This window comes from Blastomyces gilchristii (assembly GCF_000003855.2).
Source record: "Blastomyces gilchristii SLH14081 genomic scaffold supercont1.12, whole genome shotgun sequence".
NCBI lineage: Eukaryota > Fungi > Ascomycota > Eurotiomycetes > Onygenales > Ajellomycetaceae > Blastomyces > Blastomyces gilchristii.
The window spans coordinates 783,904-807,474 of NW_003101671.1; the positions used below are offsets into that span (position 1 = coordinate 783,904).

General features: G+C 34.8%; 3 protein-coding genes across 4 annotated transcripts; 1 reads left to right on the top strand and 2 right to left on the bottom strand.

The window, feature by feature from the left end:
• Positions 1–11,679: 11,679 nt before the first annotated feature.
• Positions 11,680–16,368, top strand: BDBG_05843 (uncharacterized protein). The gene is made up of 2 exons (XM_002623623.2): positions 11,680–12,099; positions 12,174–16,368. The coding sequence occupies exons 1-2, from the start codon at positions 11,968–11,970 to the stop codon at positions 12,819–12,821; spliced, it is 780 nt and encodes a 259-aa protein (XP_002623669.1). The 5' UTR covers positions 11,680–11,967; the 3' UTR covers positions 12,822–16,368.
• On the bottom strand, positions 12,545–15,129 carry BDBG_05844 (the record flags this gene model as incomplete). 2 transcript variants are annotated; one of them, XM_002623624.2, is made up of 3 exons in its annotated part: positions 13,892–13,915; positions 13,667–13,835; positions 13,160–13,615 (listed from the first exon to the last, which is right to left on the bottom strand). In XM_002623624.2, the coding sequence occupies exons 2-3, from the start codon at positions 13,817–13,819 to the stop codon at positions 13,160–13,162; spliced, it is 609 nt and encodes a 202-aa protein (XP_002623670.1). In that variant the 5' UTR covers positions 13,820–13,835; positions 13,892–13,915. The 2 variants fall into 2 exon arrangements, with proteins under 2 accessions (XP_031579196.1, XP_002623670.1); XM_031722334.1 differs by having other exon boundaries at positions 12,545–13,840; positions 13,892–15,129.
• BDBG_05846 (uncharacterized protein) lies at positions 15,151–20,525 on the bottom strand. The gene is made up of 8 exons (XM_002623626.2): positions 19,797–20,525; positions 19,446–19,691; positions 19,002–19,104; positions 17,658–18,758; positions 17,551–17,584; positions 17,286–17,454; positions 17,019–17,223; positions 15,151–16,920 (listed from the first exon to the last, which is right to left on the bottom strand). Exons 1-8 carry the CDS (start codon positions 19,914–19,916, stop codon positions 16,460–16,462), a joined length of 2,439 nt encoding a protein of 812 aa, XP_002623672.1. The 5' UTR covers positions 19,917–20,525; the 3' UTR covers positions 15,151–16,459.
• Positions 20,526–23,571: the final 3,046 nt, after the last annotated feature.

Consider the following 23,571-nt stretch of genomic DNA (forward strand, 5'->3'; position numbering starts at 1 on the left):
AATCTTTTCATTCTTCATTCATAGAATGACTTCTTCTTATTTTCATTCTTTAGTATATCTATAAGAGTTAAGAAGATTCTCATGAATATAAAGATAAACTGTCTATAGAAATTCACAAAACTCAGAAAGATCTGAATCTTATAAATACCAGTTAACTCTAGCTATAATAGAATAGTTTCAACTCATGAAGATTTCATCTGAATATTATCTACAGTGATTACATATTCTAGAAAATTAATTTAATAGACACTGAAGTTGTACTTTATAAGCTTAATATACAGTTCTGTCTTATCTAAGATCTTCAATACACTTTATATATACTCAGTGTGTTCTTTCTTCTTCACAGAGTATATTACTACATTATTCAGATATATTATTACAAAGATATCTAGATATATATAAAGTGTTTTATTAATAAAAGACTGAAATACTGTAGAGATATTAGTCAAATCAAAAGATATCACTAGATATTCAAATAATCTCAGTGCAGTTCTAAAGATAGTCTTTCATTTATTCTCAGATTATATTCACAGCTGTGTATATATATTAATTATATTCAGTTATATGAATATGACAGCTTCTGTGAGATGATTGATCACATTCTCAATCAGAGACAGAGAATAGTAACTCTTTATTATCTTAAAGTTCAGATTATAATAGTCTATATATAATCTGAGATCTTCATTCTTCTTCTTTATAAATATCACAGAGACTTTCACAGAGATCTGTGAAGATCAGATAAAGTCATTCTTCAGATTTTTCTTTATATAGACTTATAAGATCTCTGTCTCATGATGAAAAAGCTTATAGATTAATTCTCAGAAGAGTTTCTACTCTTCTATTAAATCTATTATCAGATTCTTTTTATAATGAGAAGAAAGCTCAGCTATCTTTACTGAGCTGAACATCTCTATAAGATCTCAGTATTTCTCTAATATCTGAAGCTCAGTTTTCATGACTGTGAAGTTCTCAGACATTTACAAAGTTATTATATAGATGAGCTTGTCTTCTCTAATTAACTTTACAGTATTAACTGATTCTATCTTTATAAGTGAGTCTGTTAACACTGATCAGAAGTATAAACCTGACTTACAGACAGCTATGTATGAATTGTGTCTTTAAAGTTATACAAGTCTCAAGTACATGTCATCTATGATATCTGTAATAATCACAGTTTTTATAAATCTTCTTCACATTCTGAAGAGATCTTACAATTTAAAGATAACTCTTATAAGTCTCTCAGCTCTCAGATCTGAGTTCTCATATTCTGCTTATTATAAGAGTAGATTCTCAGTTTTCATCACTCAGCTTATTCACTCTGTGAGCTTTAGAGACATTACAGTGATCTGAGATTCTGAGTTTATTAATACTTCTTATACTTATGAGACAGTAGTACTGTAGTACAGTCTCTCTTCATAAGTAAGTATTTTTATCAGAGAAGTAACAGATTCAGATGTCAGCTTCAAGACTCTTAAGAAGACTGTTACTGACTCTATTCATAACTTCTTAAATTTCTATTTTGATTTGTCTGAACAGTTTGCACAGAGATGTTCTGATTTAGAATAGATAAAGTAGAAACTCTTTTTCTTAATCTCTCTATTATACACTTTGTTCATAGAAGCTTATAAAGCTCTTTCTCTCTGCTTAGTAGTCAGATATAAATCTCTTTATATCTTATCATCTTTCTCTGATAAATCTGTTCTCTATTATTCTAACTCTTACAGAGCTGATTGATAATTCACTCTCTACAGATCTGTGACTCTTACAGTAATCTGTAAGTGATGAATAAGAGTTATCAGTTTCTTCAGAGTTAAGAACTTAGAGTCTTACTCAATGAGCTTATTCTGTATATCTTTATTTAGTTTTTTTATAAATATCATTATTCAGATCTTATTTCAGAACTCTGTTTTCACAGATCTTAATTTATATCATAATTTTATAAAGTGCTGTAAGTAGTCTTCATCAGATTTTTTATCTCTTTTTCTAATATTGATAATTATAGTTCAGATGTTCTCTGTTCAGCTTGTGAAGTCTCTTAACTTATTCTCTAGATAGATCTTGAGAACAGATCAGTAGAATCTTTTATAATTATTCTCTAGATAATTCAGTCAGTTCTTGACTTCAGTGTAGTAAAGATCTGTCATTATATAGATAATAGCTTCTTCATCTTTCATATCATATAGTCAGACTTGTGAGTCAATTTCAAATATAAACTTATAAAAGCTTTTATAGATTGTAATTCAATAAGTGATCTTAAGTGATTACAGCTTAAGAAAGTTTCTTTTCAGTTCACAGATATCTCTGAAGAATATGTCTAGAAACTCAGTTTAAGAGTGTTTACAGACAGTAAGTATTTCTTGTAGAAAAATAGCTTGATTTTATGAAAGATGCTCAAGAATGTTCTTTACTGAGATTGATTCATTTATGAGTTTAAAGAGTTTCTCTGTCATAGATGCAGAGAATGATATTCTATAAGTAATTAATAAGTTCTCTAAGACTTCTTTTATAAGAGTTATTCATAATTCAGATAACTGCTTCTGAGTGTCTGCAGTAGAGTTTGCAGAGATTGAAGTATATAAGTTTCTAGTTCTTTCAGTTATAATGAGTAGTTGCTCACTGACTGAGCTTGAAATATAAGAATAAGAGCTCATAGATGATTATTCAGATGATTACAGCTTGATATAATATATACTGTTAACTACTAAAAGTATTCACAGTAGAAAGATAAAATGTAGAGATTAAATGTATAATAGTATTTAAGCTGAGTTATGAATAGTATTCGCGAACTTCAGTCTATATAGTTATGTGTAGTCAAGGGCTGCTAACTCTATTGATTACATGAGAGATAGAAATAGAGGTAAAGAATCCGCGAGAAGTGGGATTTCTTACAAAACCTGAGACAGCAGATCAGAAAATACAGGATTTTGAGACACAGATTGATCTGCTGAGAGAAAGCAGTGAAAACTCTTCTCTAGAAGATAGTGAAGAGAGATTTTAAGATGATTATCATCTCAGATAAGAAGAAGAAAAAGAAGAAGAAGAATGAGAAGTGAATTATAAAGAATAATAAGAAGAATGAGAAAGAGAAGAAAGATAATAAGTAGAAAAAGTTTTTTTCTTTTTATATTAGTTAGTTATAAGTTCATAATTATTAATAATTGAAATTAATTTTGAGTTTTCAAAAATTATTGTACAAGTTGTAATCAAGTCAGAAATAATATATATATATATATATTTAAGTATCATGATTCACAAATTACTATAATATATAAGTATCAACATTTTTTCAATATTGATATTTATAATATTAATATATTTTTAATAATATTATCTGATAATATAATTTAGTAACACTCTCTTTCATAATATTAATATATTTCAAGAAATATAATAGAGATTAATTAAGATTATTTATTTACTTTTATACATTGATAGTATTCAATCTGAGTTAGTACTAAAATTATAACTAAGCTAAGATAAAAGATTATTTTCTCTTATAATAATTCTTCTTTATTATTATTATTATTCTTCAATTATAGATGTATACAGTCAGAGACTATGACATGTACCTGAGAACTAAAAGTTCTCAGAGTTTTTCCTATATCTATACAGTTAACTATTATACATTCATCAATTTCAGATATGCAAAATTAGAAAATTTCAGCTCAGAATACAAAAACTGTTTACAAATTGCAGGATTTTAACATCTTCTGATACTTTGAAACCATTTGACATGATAAAAGAAAGGAGAACACAGTCTTAAAGATAAACACATTAAATAGATAGATAGAAAAGAATAGAAAGAAAAAGATAAAGTAAAATAATGAGAGACTGTAATGAAACAAATTATTGAAAGATAGTATATAGCTGTTTAAACAGACTATATCTGATCAATTTCCTCCTCTTCATATTCAGATATTTCTGAATTCAGTCATTTTCTTGTAGCTGCTTGAGTTTCTGATAGAAAGTCTATTAAGTATTTAATTCCTGTCTCAGTTGAGAATAAGAATCTCATATTTAATTGATTTAGATTGTACTTCTCTTTCAATCTGACTCTGAGACTATTGTATAATATACAGTGCATTACAATATACTCAGAATTCTCATTTGCATTGCAGAATGAGCATTCTATTGAATCAAATCTATCATCAAATCTTTGTATATAAGATTTGAAATAGTTATGTTCTAATTTCAGCTGTATTATAGATGAGAATATTTTCTTTTTACATTTAATTGAACAAGATTTTCACTTGAGTTTTGTTTCAAATCTTGAATAATGTATACTCTTCTTTTGTTTCTGCCAGCTTTCATTTCACTTATCTAAACAAGATTCTTTTATTTTCCTCTTTATAAAAGACTAGGACACAATTTTTTGAACAGATCTGCTTAATTCTGAACCTTTTTTTACAGCTGAATCAGTCAATTCATTATCATGAATATTCATATGAGCAGGAACTCAGTGTAGATGAATTATCAGCTTTGATATTCTTCTCTTTTGAATTTTTAAAATGAAGTTTAAGATCAGTTCAAGATTCATTTGACTATTATAAATCTGACTATTTCTAAGTCTTTTTAAAGCAGCTTGACTATTAGAGAATATTCATGCCTCTTTCAAACTATTTTCTCTTTTATAAGATTTTATTTTAATAAGTTTGAAAGCTTTCACTATTGTAAATAATTCAGCATCAAAGACTTCAGATTCACAGTCTAAATTTCAGAAATCTGAGATAAAATTAATATTATCTTCAGTATAAGCAATGTCTGCATCTAATCTATTCAAATTCACATTTTTTAAGTCATCTGAATAAATCAGAATAGAGTCTTTTATATTGATTGTAGAAATTCTCTTCAAATACTGTTCATATTCTTTCTCTTTTGATAGTTCATTTATTTACAAGTCTATAAGAGAATCAAGCTTTTCTCTTCAGAGAGATAACTTCTCATGATCAACTTTTTTAACATTTAAAGAAGAAAATTGATTTTTAATCAGTGAGCATAGTCTGTACAGTTGAGAAGGCATTTTCTTTGAAGAATTATTTTCATTTCAATCAAGAAATCTATTTCAATCCAGTTCATTTCCAGAGTTAACTGATGAAAATGAAGAAGAGACTCTTTCTCTGATTATATGATTTGAGCTTATCTTTATAACTCTCAGAGCATAGTTCATACAGGCCTTTTTAAATCTAATAGCAGAAGAAAGAATTGAAGCTTCAATTTCCATTGCTTTAATAGAAGATGATTTGAATGCTCTCAGAATTCTTCTCAAAGCTCTGTTTTACAGACTTTGAAAGAGTTCAGTGAAATTTCCTTGATTATTTCATCAAACTTGAACTTCATAATCAGCTACTGAGATAATACAGGCTATATATAACTGTCTCATAGCCTGGAAGAATAGACCTCTCTCTGTATTTGATAGTCTGATAATGTTGTTCAATAGTCTTTCTGCCTTGACAGTTCTTTGTTGAATATAATATTTAAAATTCAACTTGGAGTTTAATCATACTTCTAATCATTTGACATTTAAACTGGGTTTAATCTCTCTATTTAAAAGAGTTAGAGATAGTTCTTTCTCATTGAATCTAGGAAAGAAATGAATTAACTCAGTTTTATTCATATTAAATTGAATTTGATTGATATCTGCTCTGATAAGAATTTTCTTTGCAGCTTTTTCAATCACTTTCAAATTCTCTTTGATAGTTTTTGAGCTGTAGACTAGATCAATATCATCTATATAACTTGAAGATTGCACTATTTTCATATTTCTATCTTTGAATAGATATGCAGTGTATATTGTAAATAAAATGAGTGAGATTGAAGATTCTTACAGCACTTCTATTTTTATCTCAGTCTTGTCTTATTTCATTTCATCAAAGAAAAGTTGTATGATTCTTTTAGATATAAAACAGTTAACTTATTTTATTAGAGAAAGTGACAGTTTTAACATCTTCAAAGTCTGAATTAACTTTGACTTTGAAATATGATCAAATGCTTCTTTTATATCAATAAAAACTGCAGTTGAGACCAGATCTTCATGCTTTGCTATTTGAATATTATAAACAACTGAGAGAACAGTGTCAATTGCAGAACATTGTTTTCTATCTCTCATTTATTCACTGAATAAAAGAGAGTTATTAATAGAGCTTATAAAAGATAGTTAAGTAGCTATTATCTTTTCCAAAATCTTTTCTAGACAGTTTAATAGAGATATTACTCTATATGACTTAGAAATTGAAGTTTTTCTATTAGGTTTTGCAAGAATCACTTCAGTGACTTCTCTCTAGCATTCAGAATAATATCTATTTTTCAAGAGATTGAAAAAGAGCTCAAAATATTCATTCTTTAAGTAGGAATATGTATTTTAAATAATATAGTGATTAATTGAATCAGGCCCTGCAGCAGTTTTAACAGAACTTGAGAAGATAGCTGACTCTAATTCATCTTGTGTAAGATCAGGCCATTCCCAGTCATTTTCATCAATGTAGTTGAGAAGTGATATATTCTCTTTCTCTGAATCTGAATCTGAATCTGGTGAGTTCTGAAAGAGAATTCTTATGAAAGCTTGACATTTTTTCTCAAAAGAGTTTGCTGTATATGATTCATTCTGAAACTCATATTCTAAGACTGAAAGTTTTGCTACACTTCTTGTTTTAGTATAGTTAAAAGCTTTAAAAACTTCCTTTCCTTGTGCTTCTTCAAGAAATTTATTTCAGCAGTCTGTTTTAGCTCTTTTAATATCTGAAAAATATTCATTTCTGACAGCTTTGAACTCTTCATCAGATATTACATCATTCTTTCAATCTCTTCTAGCAGTAGCTACTTCTTTTCTTTTAGATAAAATATTCTCATTTCATCAAGGTTTTGAATACTCAGAAGATTTTCTCTTTGAAATATTATCTCTAACACTTGTTAGAATAATAGATGTAATAAGCTTCACTCTATTCTTAAGCATTTCATTTGAGATATCTTGACCAGAATTTCAATATAGCTTATTCTGTCTTTCAGATTTTAACAGTTTTATGCTTTCTTCAACTGCTTTTCAATCAGCTTTTTCAAAGTTAAACTGATTAGAGAGAAGAGGATTTTCACTCATTTATTTTTCACTCAGTTCAATATCAAATTGAATAATCTCATGACCTGATCCTGATGTCTCACTTGAATTAATAAATCAGTTTACAAGTCTTCTTTTCATTAGATTTTATGACATGAAGATTAGATCTATAATAGATTTCTGTTTCATACCTTTTCTAAAGAATGTTTGTTGATCAGACTTATTAATCAAATCTATTGAATACTCAAAGATTTATTCAATCAGATTATCAGCTCTCACTGCTCTCTTGCATTCTGAATTTCATCAGAGATGATGTGCATTAAAATCTCCTGCAATTATAGAGTTTCTTGATGAAGTTATGTTCAGAAATTCTCTATCAATTGTTCAGATATTGTTATTTTCCTTCAATGACTTTTCATTATAGATATTTATGAGCTGTATAGTATCAAACTCATTTTCTTTATCTATAATATCACTCACCAAAATATCAGAGTCAGACATGATATCAAATCTTAGATTGAATTGATATCTTGATCTCTTTCTTTCATAGATCACTACTCCTGACTTTATCTCAAACTTTTGAGGTAGAAAGCAGTAGTAGCTTGAATGAGAAATGATGTAATTTTGCTCAGCATCAAAATTCGGTTTCTGAAGTAGTACAAAATCAACTTTTTATTCAAATGCAATTTGAAGACAAGAATAAATACAATTTGAGTTTCTATCCACATTATTTTGAATAAATGTGATTTTTGAAGAGTTTTTAAACTTTTTTTTGTTGTTTTTGTTGTATATTCATACTAAAAGAGAGTAGAGATAGAGTAGAATCAATAATTCTTCTTATATATATCAGTGATCAGTTATTATCTTTATTAAAAATAAATTATTATCTTTCTTAAATCTTTATTATATTTTCTGAATTCACTTCTTTTACTTCTTTCACTTCTATTGAAGATTTACAAACTCTTCAAGAAATCACTGTGAATCACAAAGTCTATGTTATTTATAATTCAACACAGAATACTCTCTTTCAATTATAATAAATAATCACTTCATTCTTCACATCTGATTTCAGGCTATGAAATTTATGAAAAACTCAACATAAATATTGAGATGAACTATGAAATAATTATCAACAGATTATATTATAGATTACTAAAGAGTTATCTCTCTACTATAATCACTGCAACTTTATTCAGAAACATTTATTATAAACTAATTATAACTCTGATAAAATTTTCTAACATCTGAAGTTATCAGAATTAGACTGGCTGTCAGAATCATGAATTTCATATTTAATCTCATTTAATCTGATCTTATACATTTCTTGGCGTGAATTCTGCTAGAACTAGTTATTAAAAAAACATGTAAAGTGACTATATATCAGATCTTAAAATGAAATCATGACTTGAAAAAAATAAGAAAGTGATCTCATTTAATCTCATTTAGTCTTATTCTTAGCATAAAGTTACTATTTTTAGACATTTTAAGGTTTTTTTTAGACTATTTTTAATTTTTTAAAAAGTAACACTTTTTGATAATACTCAAATGAGATTTAAAGTCATTTAAAGCAATAAAAATAATTTAAATTGAGAAGTGAAAATCATGATCTCATTTGAAAAATGTGATAAGAGTAGACAGTAAGTCTCACTGAGACAGTATGAGACTACTATCTAATGTTAAAACTGTGTAATGAGATCAGTTAAATTGATAATGAAACTATTAAAAAATCTGATTCTGATCTCAGACACAATCGCACGGTCAGTCTAATCAGAATACAGATAATAAAAGAAAAATAATCAGAAAATTACTACTAAGCTGATAAGTTACTCTATCAGATAATAATTTTTAGTAATACTAACTTTCTAATTTAAAGAAAATCATGTGAAAATAATTATATATCAGTACTCTGATTTCACAACTCTTATCTGATAACTTCTGTGAATAATTACTTTATATATATATATCTCTGAATCTTTCTCTTTAATTAATTGAAAACTCCGAATTCTGAACACTTCTTTAAATACTTAATTCAAATCTTTATATTTCATATCAATCATGTCTTCAGTTCAATCTTGAGACACATTCCAAAGTTAATATACAATATCTAGAATCAGAGTTGAAGAATCATTGAAGAGTGTCTCTCATAGTAAATGTATAAACTAGTACAAACAATCTTACATTTATAAGAGTTATATATTATTATATTAATGAGAACTGAACTTATCAAGAGATATTAATTGAATTTAAATCATTGATCAGTAGTTATACTGAGAATTATATAGTAGAAATATTAATAACAGTGATTAAAAATAACTATTAAGATATTAGTCTCAGTCTTCTTACAATTATAACTGATAATACTGTGAATAACTATACTATAATAAAGAGCTTAAAGTAAAAATTAACTTTACATTTCTGAAATGATAAATAAGATTATATTCTCTGTATTACTCATGTGATTTAACTTATAATATAAACACTGATAAAGAATCTTAACATTGAGATAATAAATAATGAGATGACTGATTCTTGAGATGAGAATAAGATGAAAGTACTTACTTAAGTAACTTTTATATTCACTTTGTAAAAGATAATATTTTTTAATAATACTTTTTAATAATACTACTGTTAATTTTGAATAGATTAACTAATAATTTAAATATTACAGATTTGAAACATTGCTAATATAATTTATATCTTCTCTAAATAATAATAATAATTTCATGATATTCAATAAATAAATAAATCAGTCACATTACTGAATATAATACAGAATGTTAAAATACAGTGAAGTTCAATATATAAGATAACTATTTAGACTCTTCAATTATATCAGATAATTAATCATTAAGTATAATACTTTAATTAAAAAAAGATTCAGATATTGAAACTTTTTAATATAAAGTGAACTCAGTTGAAATATGTAATTAATTTACTATTTCAGTTTTATAAAATAATAAAGACAGTTTTAATTACTTATATCTTAATACTGTAGTCAGTCTGATAAGTATATAACAGTTTATTTACTTATCTTAAGAAGCAGTTAAATCACTTAAAAAGAAATTCAGTCTGAAATAATACTATAGTACAGACTATTATTACTGTAAGAAATAAACTAGTATATTACTACAGTAAAACTGAACAATCTTTTACAGAGTACTATACTATAGCAGCTCTACTAGATTTCTTCTATTGAGTTAATATTTACACTTCTCAAGATTGAACAGAGAAGAAATGAGACTTATATATTGAATTAGTTTAAAACTACTATAATATCAACTATCAGAGATTTGAATAAGCAGATATTCAAGATATAAAGACAGTGAAATATAATTCTTCAGTAAGTAATAATCTTTAATAACACTTCATATTATATAGAACTATAATACTAACTTTGAAACATAACTTATATACATTGATTATAACTGAAAATCAGATAAAACTATATACTTATAAAACTGAATTTGATTACTATCTTTAAGATAATCTGATGAATTTACACACTAAATTAATTTTAGAGTTATGAAAAATTATTAAGAGTATATATTCAACTATTACACTGATAATATATGATATTCTGACAATTTCATTAATAGAGATGAGAATGAAGTGAAAGTTCAACTTAAGTTAAGATATTTATCACTATTATCAGAGACAATTATAAGAAGAAATAATTAAGAAACTTATAATTGTAAAACATAGAATTATCAGATAGTTTAATATCTCTAATCACAGTATATCAGAGAAGTATAGTTTTCATAAGAAAGTGAAAAATAAACTTATATAAGAATATATTTAGTTGTTTTATAAGTATTATTAATAATTATTATCAAATTCTAATTATATAAGTAATCACTGAATAAATTAAATAAGACTGATTTTAATCTTCAGTTTCAGTCTTATTCTGATTTTAAAAGAATAATTATCTTTTATAGTTTATTCTGAGAAATTACTTTTATTTTACTGTTTTTAAATTAAATCTAATTATTTTTCACATCATTTCTCTTAAAAATAATTTATTTTCAGATTTTTTTAAAGCTTGATTCTGATGAAACTTATATTAAAAAATGTATAAAATCAGATTAAATAAGATTAAATATGAAATTTATAATCTTATTAATCAGTCTATAACAGACTATATCTGATTAATTATATAGATTATTTTATTACACTTTACAGATTTCACTGAAAGCTTTAATTCTCAGTTATTAATTCTCAGTTAAAAAACTTATAAAATTTCTATTTTTTCACTTTGAAGCTTTACTATGTATATAAAGTCTCTATTCTTTCACTTTAAAGCTTCACTATATATACATATAAATATTTACTTTAATTACTAATTTTCATACTTTCTCTTTCTTTTCTTCTTTAATGTTTTTTACTTTTATATTATAAGACTTATATATTATACTGATCTATTCAGTATAGATCTCTTATAAAAATCAATTTAAAATTAATTTAAAATATTTTTTATCTTAATATATTTTAAAATTCTGTAAAACATCTCTTTATATTTTGTATGAATTTATCTGTTTATTTAATTGATTATAAATCAGCTATACATGCTTTGATTGATTGATGAGCTGAGTGAATAAAAGGTTGAAAGTCAATTACCAACTAATTATTACTGTATTGTGCGAGGTTGGGGTCATGATTATGTAATGAGGTCAAGTGGCGCACTTAGCGAGGTCAAGTTTTCTGTACACGTGAGGGAAGGCCATCTTCCAAGGTTACCAGCTTCCCCGTTCCCAGCTTGGTCGGCAGGTTAATGGTGCATTTACTTGCGGGTCAGCGCAAATCTCTTACAATCTGCCATCCCCCTCTTACCCCTTGATCGTCTACCTTTTCGTGCTGCGCGAGAAACGTTCAACCCCTTGAGACAGACCCAGGTTGCATATCTATCCTCCGACAGTCAAGTCATGTTTAGGCGCCCGAGACAGACTGAGCCAGACAGGCTCTCAACAAGACTCAGCACAATACTTCAACCTCTCACTGTAATTCCTTGGGGATCGCTCGCAATGTGGTATCTGGGCGTCCCTGTCGTCTGTGGGGTAAGAATGTGTACCTTTAATAATAAATCACTCACCCTTCCTTGTTCCTGCTAACCATTTTCCTATCCCTGCAGGCCACCATGGTTGTTGTGCAGGACAATCACTACACAGTCGCCATTGAAAAGCTCGAGAACGCGGGATTCACCCGAAGCATTCCAAATCGCACTCCTCCTCTGGAGGTCATGGAGGGTCATCCAAATCCACAACAGATGTTGGAGGAAATAAATGCTGGCTACAAACGCCTTGATTGTTCTTGTGCAGTATTTGATTATCCACAAGATGATCCAGCAGAAAAGGGTTTGCAGGTGTACCTGTTTCCAAATTCCTTTACACACATTCCCTTAGGAGAGATTTCTTACCCTCCAAACAACATCACATATGCTACGACCACAAAACAATTTGATACCTACAAAAATTTACAATATCCGCTAGAACAGGCACTGGTTGAAAGCTTTGTTATGGCTGCGATTGATGAAGAAACAGAGTCAGGTTATTCTGCATGGGGCGAGTCATTGAGATCCTGGATATCCATGATGACAGGATACCTTGAGGTCAATAATGATGTTCTTGATCATTGTTCAGATAAGCAGGCAGTGGAATGGTATAGTACCAATTTTGGTCGAATCCATGAGGCCAAATTTGGTCCGATGGATCGACGCATTTCTAAACGCCTTGGCTCAGGTAAAGAGCTACCAATAGATATGAGGGGGAATCCTATTTGATGTTTTTTCCCCCTTCATTGACTACAATACACGGGATATTCTTTTTTGGACAATACTTAAGCAATAGAATTCATATCATCTGCCAGACGTATAGCAAGACTATGTTATACCCCCAAGGTTCCGTTGAACAACAAAACTACATGCCCTTCTCCCCGCCAACGGATTTCGGTAACATCTGTAGCACTGCGTAACCCTCCCCGAAGGCCACCGCATGGAACAAGCTCTCGCCCTCCCTAGTAGTTTGACCTTGGATGTGTGATTATTTCGGAATCTGCCACCTTCATTGAATTCTATCGCTCGATCGATGACCGGGTTGAGGCGGAGGACAGAGAAACTTATTAGTTTTGGAATACAGCGGTGCATTTGACCTTTGCCTTCAGAGACTGGACCAAGGCTGGCCTCTTTTGAACAAGATTTGCTAGCGCAGTTTGCAACTCCTGGCTTTGATTGAAGTCGAGCTCTGGTCTGCCTGGCACTGCCAAAGGGATCATATTCGTGATATCCCGGATATCTGTTCCCTCTTTTGGACTACCTTGGCGCTGATACTGAGACAAAATCTTTTCACGCAGGATCCATTCAGCGCCAAAGAATTTGACTGCGCGACCATTGATATTCAACGTCTTCCGTGTGGCGGCCTGAATGTTGTACTGGGGACGTTGCGGCCAGCTTTGGAAGTCGAATACTTCTAGCTCCACTAACTGGGCGGCACCTCCTGGTCGGCGCAGTTTGTATGCGGGAATGGTGTGCCTGAACTGGCTGACTCCTTCGAAATCGGTTGGGAAGGATGTGAGGAGCTGAGTTGTAAGACGGTCGGCGGTGATCATACGTTAGTCAACATGAATGACCAAGTCAACGTCTTCGGTCCTGCGAGTGGGGTCGGGATACAACAGACAGGTGGCAGCGCCCCCCATAATGGCGTAGTCGATGTTCAATGAATCAAGTTTCTGCGCCAGCGCGGAAACAACAGTTCTCAGTTCATCAGGGCTGAGCGGCGCCATTGTATTTCAGGTATCGCTAGACTATGTATGTCAGCATGTCATTCACAGCTAACGGAGACAAGTAACACTTACAGGGTTTGTGTTACATCTGGAATTTGGTTCTTTGGGTGAAGTTAAATGAAGAGTAGCGTTCTGCTTTCAAGTTGGGACAGAGGAAGAAGAAGAAATTGGCGATTCCCAGGAAAACGACGCTCTATTTATGCTATTTTTCATCACGACAAGAAAGAGCGACGGTCTCAGCGGAGATAATTCTCACTTCTAGTGGCGGCGCTTAGAGCCAGTGGTTGACTCTCGCTCTGCGCTTGTCTCTTGCATTGATGTGAGTCTGCAAAACTGTTTGGATCAATAAGAATTGCAAAAAACATCCGAAACGTTGGGATCTGAAATTTTCTAATGCAGGACCGACAGAGGCAACCCTGTCCATTCAGATTGACCAGTCATTCCTGGTGCTTGTTCCCACGACAAGAATGGAGTTGCAGGCATTCTTCCCCATCCAAATGACTACCACCAAACATCATGGTTCAATGTCAGCGCTTGGGAGTCATTCATATCCAGAATACCAATAATGATTGGCTAAGCCTCTGCTACATATTGACAGAAACTTAGTTTATCATCTTGTACAAGTATGAAATTGAAGAGACACATGTATGAAATATTTATGCGCCAGAGTAAACCGAATCAGAGGAGAGTTTGAAAGTAGAATCCTGGCAAGCTCTCATTATTTATGATGTCTTCAGACACCTGCGGATCCAATGAAATTTCTCTTGAAACAGGATCCAGTAATCTTCTCCTGTTCATGATATCTTGGCGACTTGCTCGGTGGGTAACTGCTTGAAAGGGGAAACAAAAGGAAGGGTCAACTAGCCTAAGATAGTTTGGGAGGAGAAGGAAAAAGGATGATGGAAAGGCACGTAGCCTATTACTGCGTATACGCATCCTAAGACGGCGGCCGCTCATTCTGGAGGGAAGAAAGGGGAACCAAAAAAGTGAGCCGGCGGATCCATGCTAAGCTGCGCCGCAACGGATATGCACATCGAGGGCGTTTGGCTCCGGTAATCTGAACGGGTTGATCCATCCATGCAAGGAATAAGCCTGGCTGGCTGGTCGCACGGCGGGTCCATCCGTCATGGCTTGCTCGGCACCAAACGGGCGAGTGGTTGCGTGGGTGGCCGGGTGGTGAGCGAAGGTGATGCGATGGAGAGCGCGGGTGAATGAGCCTGAAGTGGAGTGGACCCTGGCGAAGTCAGGCAATGATAAAGCAGCTGGACACACTAGCCGGATCAAGGCTTGAGGGGTTAGTGTGTGATAACGTGACCAACCACCCAACGCCCGCCATTTCACCATTATTATTATTAGCTGAGCCATCTTGCTCTAGTGACAGTGAGTGATAAGTTCATCAGTATATGTATTTTCTTCCTCAAGCATGATGCATCTTTCTCTAGAAATTCTTCCTGCCTTGCCTCCTTCACCAGCCACTGCCTTCTTTCTCGCATTGTCAATTCTATTCTCTCTTCTGTCTCTTCTTTTCTCCTCTCTTTTCCCCTCCTGGCTCTCCTGCTCTCTTTTCTTCTTGATCTTGGTCTCTCGTTGCTTAGCCCACTCTGCTTCTGCTTCTGCAGCTTTTTTTTTTTTTTTTGAAGCGTTGTAAATTTGGCCTGTAGCCTGTCTATTCTCTTGCTAGACCCTCACATCCTCACATTGAACAAGTGACACATACGTTATGTATTAATGTGTCGAGGGGTTGACGTAGTGAGTTTGTTGGCTGCGTTTGTGATCACTGATGGTAGGGGTATATAGAACATAGATTGGGAGAGCGAAAAGCGAATGGAAACGAAAAAAGGACTGCAAAAAGGAATAAATGAAAATTAAAAAAGAGGAAAGAGAAAATATGTATCGGATGGATTAGAGTTAATTTTATATAAACTCGGCTGAATTCTCTTCTTGGCTTCACTTCATTCGATGCGAATGAGGGTAGATGGGGAAAAAAAGTTAAAGTAATAAGAAAAAGTAGAAAAAACTGTCGTTAACCTTGAAAACCGAATCGGAGTGTGCAACGAAAGGAAAATCTCAACTCATACATCGATTGACTGAACGAGGAAGAAAATGGAAAAAGGAAGAAGGAAGAAGGAAATTGGTTAAAAGAAAAGAAGAAGGCAGAGAGACGGGGAGAAAACCCGGCGAAACTATGAGAGATAAGAAGGAGAAGGAAAAGGCGGCTTATTAAAAATAGCGTAATGTAGGAGGAAGGGGGGGGTAGAAATCATCATATTGGTGTCTTCAGAAGAAAGCAGGGGAGGGAGAAAGAGGAGAGAAGGGAAGAAAGAAAAATATACAGCAACGTCCTGTAGTACCGTGGTCCCTGCCATGGGAGTTGGGAGAAATGAGCATTAAACATGATTTTAAAGCACCCCTGGCCGCGTCGCATGGTGTGATGTGAGAGGTGAGTAGGGTAGACCGGGGGTGTGAGGGTGATGGAATGAAACGAGGTAAAATAAAATCAGCCAAACACGGAGATAAGAGTAGAATGAATAAACGAAATGCAAAAAAAAAGCCGCGAACACCACACCAACCCATTCCATTTCCCTTTTTTTTTCCCACTCTTTTTTTTCAAAAACTTACATCCCCCAGCACACGCAACTTCTATCCCTGCCCCTGACCCTGGCCCGATGGCGTAGATGACGACTCGGTAGTTTGTCCCTGCTGTCCCTGAGCGCCTGTAGCCACACCAGCACCGCCCATCATAAAACCAGGGAACATGTGCATACCCGGAAGCGTAAACCCAAAGCCCGGCACAGCAGGGGGGACACCAATTGCGTTTGCGTTGTTGGCGCTCGCGGAGCCGTCGTGGTCGTTTCGATCGCCGTGGCCGTGGCCGCTACCGTTGCGTTGTTCGCCGCCATTGCCCCCGGATACTCCTGAGGATGACATTTGTCCGTGTCCGTGGCCGTGGCCGTGAGCGGGGCTGTGTCCGGGGCCGGGACCGTGGCCATCGTCCATCGGACCGCGGTTCGGGCGGCGGAAGCGTTCTGGTTCCATGTTAGTTCGGGTCGATTGGGGGCCGCGTTTCCCACCTTGGTCGGTGGCCATGCGTCGGCTTATTGCTGTTTGAGGTTTTGGTTAGTTTGTTTTTCCGTTGAGAGCGAGAGGCAGAAAGGGAGGTAAAGGAAGTTAAATTGCTTCTGGGTGAGTGAAAACATACCTTTCGAAGACACGCCAGCCCCGATCTCAATATCGGGTTCCTCCACCACCATAAAACTTTCGATGGGCTTTCCACCCGTTCCGCCGTATTCGGCGTTAAGCATCCATTTGCGGTCTGCGTCCGTGAGTCGTTCGATGGGGATGACGCTGATGCCGGTTTGGTAGTCGCTGCAGTCTCGAGGACCGAAACCGACACCCCATCGTGTCTAGGGCATGAAAACGTCAGTTGGTGAGCAATGATACGCCACGATCGATGGTTGGGACTTACTCGTAATTGCATGTCTCCAGACTTATATTGCTCCATGCCCTCGCGAGCAGTAACGGCATCGTGTCTATTGATCATCTTCACGAAAGCATGACGTTTGTCAATATTCACTATACATGTTTGGACCACACCGTAGCGGCCGAAGAGCGACCTTAAATGAGCTTCAGACGACCTGCATTTTCCCTGTAAGTTTAACCGCATGTCGATGAGGGGGCTTGGGCCAGCAAAAGATTTCAAACAGAAAGAAAAAAAGAAAGCAATAACTCACGTTACACCTCCGACGAACAGAGTTCTGCTGAGAACTATTATGAAGAAAATTAGTTAGTAGTGAGATCACAACATTTAAACATAATAAAAAAGTCGTATAAGAGATACCTTTGATATTGCCCTGGCCAATTGAATAATCTCGTTCCAAAAACTTCGGTCCGGGAGGAGGAAGCGCAGGCTCCTTACGAGGCGGCGTCGGGCTTCTACGTCGCCTTCCGGGTGGACTGCGCTGGCGATATTCAGGGGGCCGTCGTCCACGGGCGTCTCGAGTGTCTCGGTTCCGGCTCGGGGAGTCACCATGATATTCTCCATACACAGGGCTATCGCGACGACGAGGCGGGGAGGCTTCGCGGCGTCTATCCCATCCAGGTGATCTGGAGCGGCGTCGGTAACCTCCTGGTGGCGACCGAACATAATCCTCTCGTTCATGGTCTCTGCTGCCCCGGTGGTCGCGATCTCGGTCACGTGATGCTGTGTCTGGCGCAGGAACACCCCAGGTATTCTGACTAGCGGCAGGCGGCTGCTGGCCGAAGGCTGCTAAGGCTGCGGCGGGGTTCATATTGGCCATGCCGGTATTTGCAGTGTTGGAAAGACTTAGGATTTGCAGCGCCGTGGCCCACTGTTCTTGCGGAATACCCTGCGCAGCCATGAGCTGGAGCAAACTTAACTGCTGCAATGTCTCTGGAGGCAGAGCACCCGCCTGCGGCATCAGGGCAGCAAGTGGGTTCTGTGGTGCTGCCGCCGCCGCTGCTGCTAGAGGATTCGCAGCAGCAGCTGAAGCTTGTGCCTGGTTTGCAAACATATTTGGATTCTGAGCCATATTACTCAACCCCGCAAACTGATTTGCAAGATTTCCCGCAGCAGCGGCAGCAGCATAGGGGTTTACAGTCTGCCCATTGGACTGTTGCGCAGCCGGGTCTACGGACGCGGGGATTGGTTGCGGAACTGGATTTTGCGCATTAAATATACTATGGGGACTAGTTTGCGCTGGCGCGCCTGAGGCTGCTGTGGCTGCCGTGCTGTTTTTTGCCATATCTGCCAATGCTTTCAAGATGCTAGAAGTATCTGGTGCTGGCGTTGTTTGGCCGGGGCCTGCAACGGTACTGGCACCGGCAACGACAGATGATGATGATGGGGCTGCATGCTGAGCTCCGCCTAGGGATATGAAATTGGGGGCCGGTGATCCATCGGGCGTAGTTGATTCCACGTCTAGAAGAAAAGAATAATTTCATACATCAGAAAAACTGGTTTCAACATACCCTACAATGCCTCTTCTCGCTTGATGTATGTCGACTGTACGCTCCGTAATATGTCCGCTGCTTGTTTGTTTGTTTGTTTGTTTGTTTTTTTTCTTAAAAAAAGAGAAATAGGAAACTGGCGAGAAGAGGCGTTTGTTTTTGGCTTTTGGTTTGTTCTTCATTTTCATTTTAATCCAAGGGGGAAAAGGCTTACTTTGAGATACTGGCGCGTTTAGCTTCTCCTTGAAGGAAGCAAGCAGAGGCGCTGGAAACGTGTATCCACGCTCCCAAATATCCACTAGCTTCTTGATTTTGTCCTAGAAAGAAAAAACCGGTCATACGTAAGTGGGAATTATTCAGTCACCATATAGAAAACAGGAAAACAAAAGAGGATAATCAAAAAATCAGAAGTGTAAAATGAGGCGAGTCTAGAGCCCGGCGGAAAGATGTGGAATATAAAACCGCAGCTTTCGTGCCAAACGAAGGGACATATACGCGGGGGGGCATATTGTTCTATGGTGGACGCAACAAAGGGCCTCCCAAATGCTGATGGTATAATGCCATTATGCGTGTTTTCTTTATAATATAATTGTAGCCAGAAATGATTCTCTTTCTTTCTGTCCGACTTTTGGCTTTTTGTGTCTAAGAGTACGCGTACCTTTTGATATTCAGGAGCATTGTTTATGATATCAGTCATCAGGACGGGAAGCAATTCAGTCACTCTGTTAACACCAGCTGCAAATGTTCCATCTGGTGCACCGCTACCGACAGTTTGGCCAGCTCTCCGTGCTGATTCTACCCACTGTCGAGTTACAGAGTCTACGACATAGAGTACGCCCAGCTTGTGTGTTCCGGGGGCTCTTTTGAAGTGGGTATATATTTTTTGAACGAGGACGGATTCGGACTATAGAGTAGAAGAATATTATGTTAGAGATAAGTGTTTTTTTGCCTTCTATTTCTTTTTGCTTTGGGAGGCAGGTAGCATATATGGAACCTAGATGAGCCATACCTGTACATTGGCGGCACATAGAGAAGTGATGATGCTGATTTTGGAAGCTGATACTCCAGGTGGCTTAAGTGCCAACATAGACTGTAAATAGCCATCTAACTCCGCTACGGCAGACGACATGGCTTTAAACCGGAGGGGAGGAGTGTTTCTTAAGGGTTGCTACCAGTTAAGAAGGAAAATGACCGCAAAAAAAAGTAAAAAAGCCTGTTCAGGGCTTGATCGATTTGTCCAGACTTCTTTCCAGATGAAAAATTTGTTCTTCTTTTGGTAATTGCCGTTGTATAGATAGATGAATACGGATGATGGACGCGCGGAGAGGATAAGAGTTAAAAAAGGCCGTCCAATAGAGCTGTTTTCTCTCCTTCTCTTAATCTACTGCTGCGAGAGAACTGTGACGACAACTAGGAATAAGGCGAGTCCCAGGAAAGTGTGGAAAGTATCTAAGTAGAAGAGATAGATGATTATTCAGGCGAAGATGATACCTATGAGATCGAGCTGGATGAAAGTCCTGATGATACTGTCGTTGTGCGAACGAGAAGGCACTACAAAGACGCAGAAACCTGTTGACCTACAGGTCGAGAGGCAAGTGAGCAGCGGGCCAAAGACGCCCAACGCGGTGTAGTGAATACGAATACAGTCAGCGGGGAGAGGAGAACAGAAAAGGACAAGGAATAGTTAAAGAGAGGATGGATGGAGATGGATGAAAAGTGTTGATGCGTCGAAGGTTGTTGAGGGTAGAAAGTTGAGGAGAAAAATTACCAGTTTGAGCAACCGGAGCTAGCCGTTTTCGGTTATCACGTGATTTTGCTTATATATTGGAATCGTCGGGCGACATGATTGGACAGCCGATTTGTAGCTCGTTTGTTGTATCAAAATCACTACTAACCGTGCCATGCTTACTCACTCTCTGTAGTGAGTGCGCCACAGTGTACAGAAAACCACACTGTAAAGAAAATATTTTGAATATAGTAATCTTCAAAAATTAATTAATAATCATCATCACATCTATCTATAATATAAAGATTATCTATATACTCATTAGAAGATGTAGAATTCACTGTAAGTTAAGATTCTATAAAATTATCTTGTTGTGATTGAGTGACTGTAGATTTTATAGATTTGATTCCAATCAATTGAAGAGTCTTATTGAATGTCTTTTTCATCTTATCTGCTCTACAGATTGCAATCTTGTGATTGGCATTCTTAATAGTGAGAACTTCATCTACTTGCATCTGTCTGTGAGAGAATTTAACAATCTAATGTCTATTTGTTTAATAATGATCTGCAAGTTCACTCTCATGATGCATGTTCAATTCCACCTGAATCATGCTACTCTTGAAGATCTTGTTCAATCACCTTGTCAAATCAGGTGTAAGAATATTCTTCACATCTTCTAAGGTCTTGACTACTACATTAATTTGATGACATAGTTTTACAACTGTCTCTGAGAAGATTAATTATTAGAAGACAGTTAATAATTGATCTGCAGATGATGAGATAAAGTGATCACATACATTATTATTATCATTGTATATGTTGAGATTCAGAGCATCATCAATGATAAGAGGTCTCAATTGATTGAGAATTATATTGCAATTAACTGAATACATTTCACAGTTAACAAAGTCAGCTCTCACAGTATCAGGTTTGAATACTTACAGTCAAATACTCTTCAGATTAGTAAGAAATTGTCTGTCATCACACTGCTCATATCTGTAGTAGACAGCCTCATTAACTGTCTTTGTATGATAATGCTTATACTGCTGAAAAGATACATTATCAAGAGATTGTAGAATATGACTTATATAAGATGAAAATCTGAACAGAATAATCTTATGAAGATTGCAGTATTAAATGAATTCTTCTATGAGATAAGAATCATAATTATTCATTAATAGCAGTCAATGACTGCTTATTTAACACTTTTTTATCATCTTATTAAACTGCTTGATTCATTCAAATTCAATCTCATCATTTATAAAGCCAGACTCAGATGCAGTGATGATGTAGTTATCAGATAAATTAAAGTATGTATATCAATTCTCTAAATAGATCTTTAATTTCATTATAATCAATGAATTCAATACTGTGTTATCTGCACTAACACACTTCATCACTGTTATTAACCTGCAGGAGTATGATAACTGTATGACAGAATTCATGTCTTTAAAGATAATTATAATTCACTGTTCATATTCTTCTTCTTCTTGAAATTCAATCTCATCAAAGTTGTAGATATCACAGTGAAAAAATTGATATTAATTGAAGTGTAAGAAATCCCGCTTCTCACGAATTCTTTACCCCTATTCCTATCTCTCATGTAACTAATAGGGCTAGCGGCCCTTGACTACATACAACTATATAGACTGAAGTTTGTGAATACTATTTATAACTCAGCTTGAATACTATTATACATTTAATCTCTACATTTTATCTTTCTACTGTGAATACTTCTAGTAGTTAACAGTATATATCATATCAAGCTGTAAACACCTGAATAATCACCTGTAAGCACTTATTCTTATATTTCAAGCTCAGTCAGTCAGCAACTACTCATTATAACTGAAAGAACTAGAAACTCATATACTTTAATCTCTGCAAATTCTACTGCAGACACTCAGAAGCAGTCATCTGAATCATGAATAACTCTTATAAAAGAAGTTTCAGAGAACTTATCAATTACTTATAAAATATCATTCTCTGCATCTGTGACAGAGAAACTCTCTGAACTCATAAATAAACTAATCTTAGTGAAGAACATTCTTAAGCATTTTCTGTGAGATTAAGTTATTTTTCTACAAGAAATGCTTACTGTCTGCAAACACTCTTAAACTGAGTTTCTAGACATGATCTTCAGAGACACTCATGAACTGAAAAGAAACTTTCTTAAGCTGTAACTACTTAAGACCACTTATCAAATCACAATCTATAAAAGCTTTTATAAGTTTGTATTTGAAATTGACTTACAAGCTCAGCTGTGTGATATGAAAGATGAAGAAGCTGTCATCTATATAATAACAGACCTCTATTACACTGAAGCTAAGAACTGGCTGAATTATCTAGAAAATGATTATAAGAGATTCTGCTAATCTGTTCTCAAGACCTATCTAGAGAATAAGTTAAGAGACTCTGTGAGCTGAACAGAGAACATCTGAACTGTGATTATCAATATTAGAAAAAGAGGTGAGAAATCTGATGAAGACTACTCACAGTACTTCATAGAATTATGATGTGAATTAAGATCTGTGAAAACAGGGCTCTGAAACAAGATCTGAATGATGATGTTTATAAAGAAGCTGAATAAAGATATGCAGAATAAGCTTATTAAGTAAGACTCTAAGTTCTTGACTCTGAAGAAACTGATAACTCTCATTTATTACTTATGAATCACTGTGAGAGTCATAGATCTGTGAAGAGTGAATCACTGACTGATCTTACAAGGATCAGAACAACAGAGAACAGATTTGTCAGAAAAAGATAACAAGATACAGAGAGATTCATGTCTGACTGCTGAGCAGAGAGAAAGAATCTCACAAGCTTCTGTGAATAGAGTATATAACAGAGAGATTAAGAAAAAGAGACTCTGCTTTATCTGTTTTAAATCAGAATATCTCTGTGCAAACTGTCTGAATAAATCAAAATAGAAATTTAAGAAGTCATGAACAGAGTCAGTAACAGCCTTCTTAAGAGTCTTGAAGCTGATACCTGAATCTGTTACTTCTCTGATGAAAATGCTTACTCATAGAAAGAGACTGCATCACAGTACTGCTATTCT

Bases quoted from the DNA above. Each gene is read 5' to 3' on its own strand.
- BDBG_05843 (XM_002623623.2), top strand. From the start codon at position 11,968: ATGTTTAGGCGCCCGAGACAGACTGAGCCAGACAGGCTCTCAACAAGA. The intron at 12,100-12,173 runs GTAAGAATGTGT...CTATCCCTGCAG, and splicing joins GCGTCCCTGTCGTCTGTGGG to GCCACCATGGTTGTTGTGCA.
- BDBG_05846 (XM_002623626.2), bottom strand. From the start codon at position 19,916: ATGTCGTCTGCCGTAGCGGAGTTAGATGGCTATTTACAGTCTATGTTG. The intron at 19,692-19,796 runs GTATGGCTCATC...TCTACTCTATAG, and splicing joins TATGTGCCGCCAATGTACAG to TCCGAATCCGTCCTCGTTCA. The intron at 17,585-17,657 runs GTATCTCTTATA...TCTTCATAATAG, and splicing joins TGGCCAGGGCAATATCAAAG to TTCTCAGCAGAACTCTGTTC.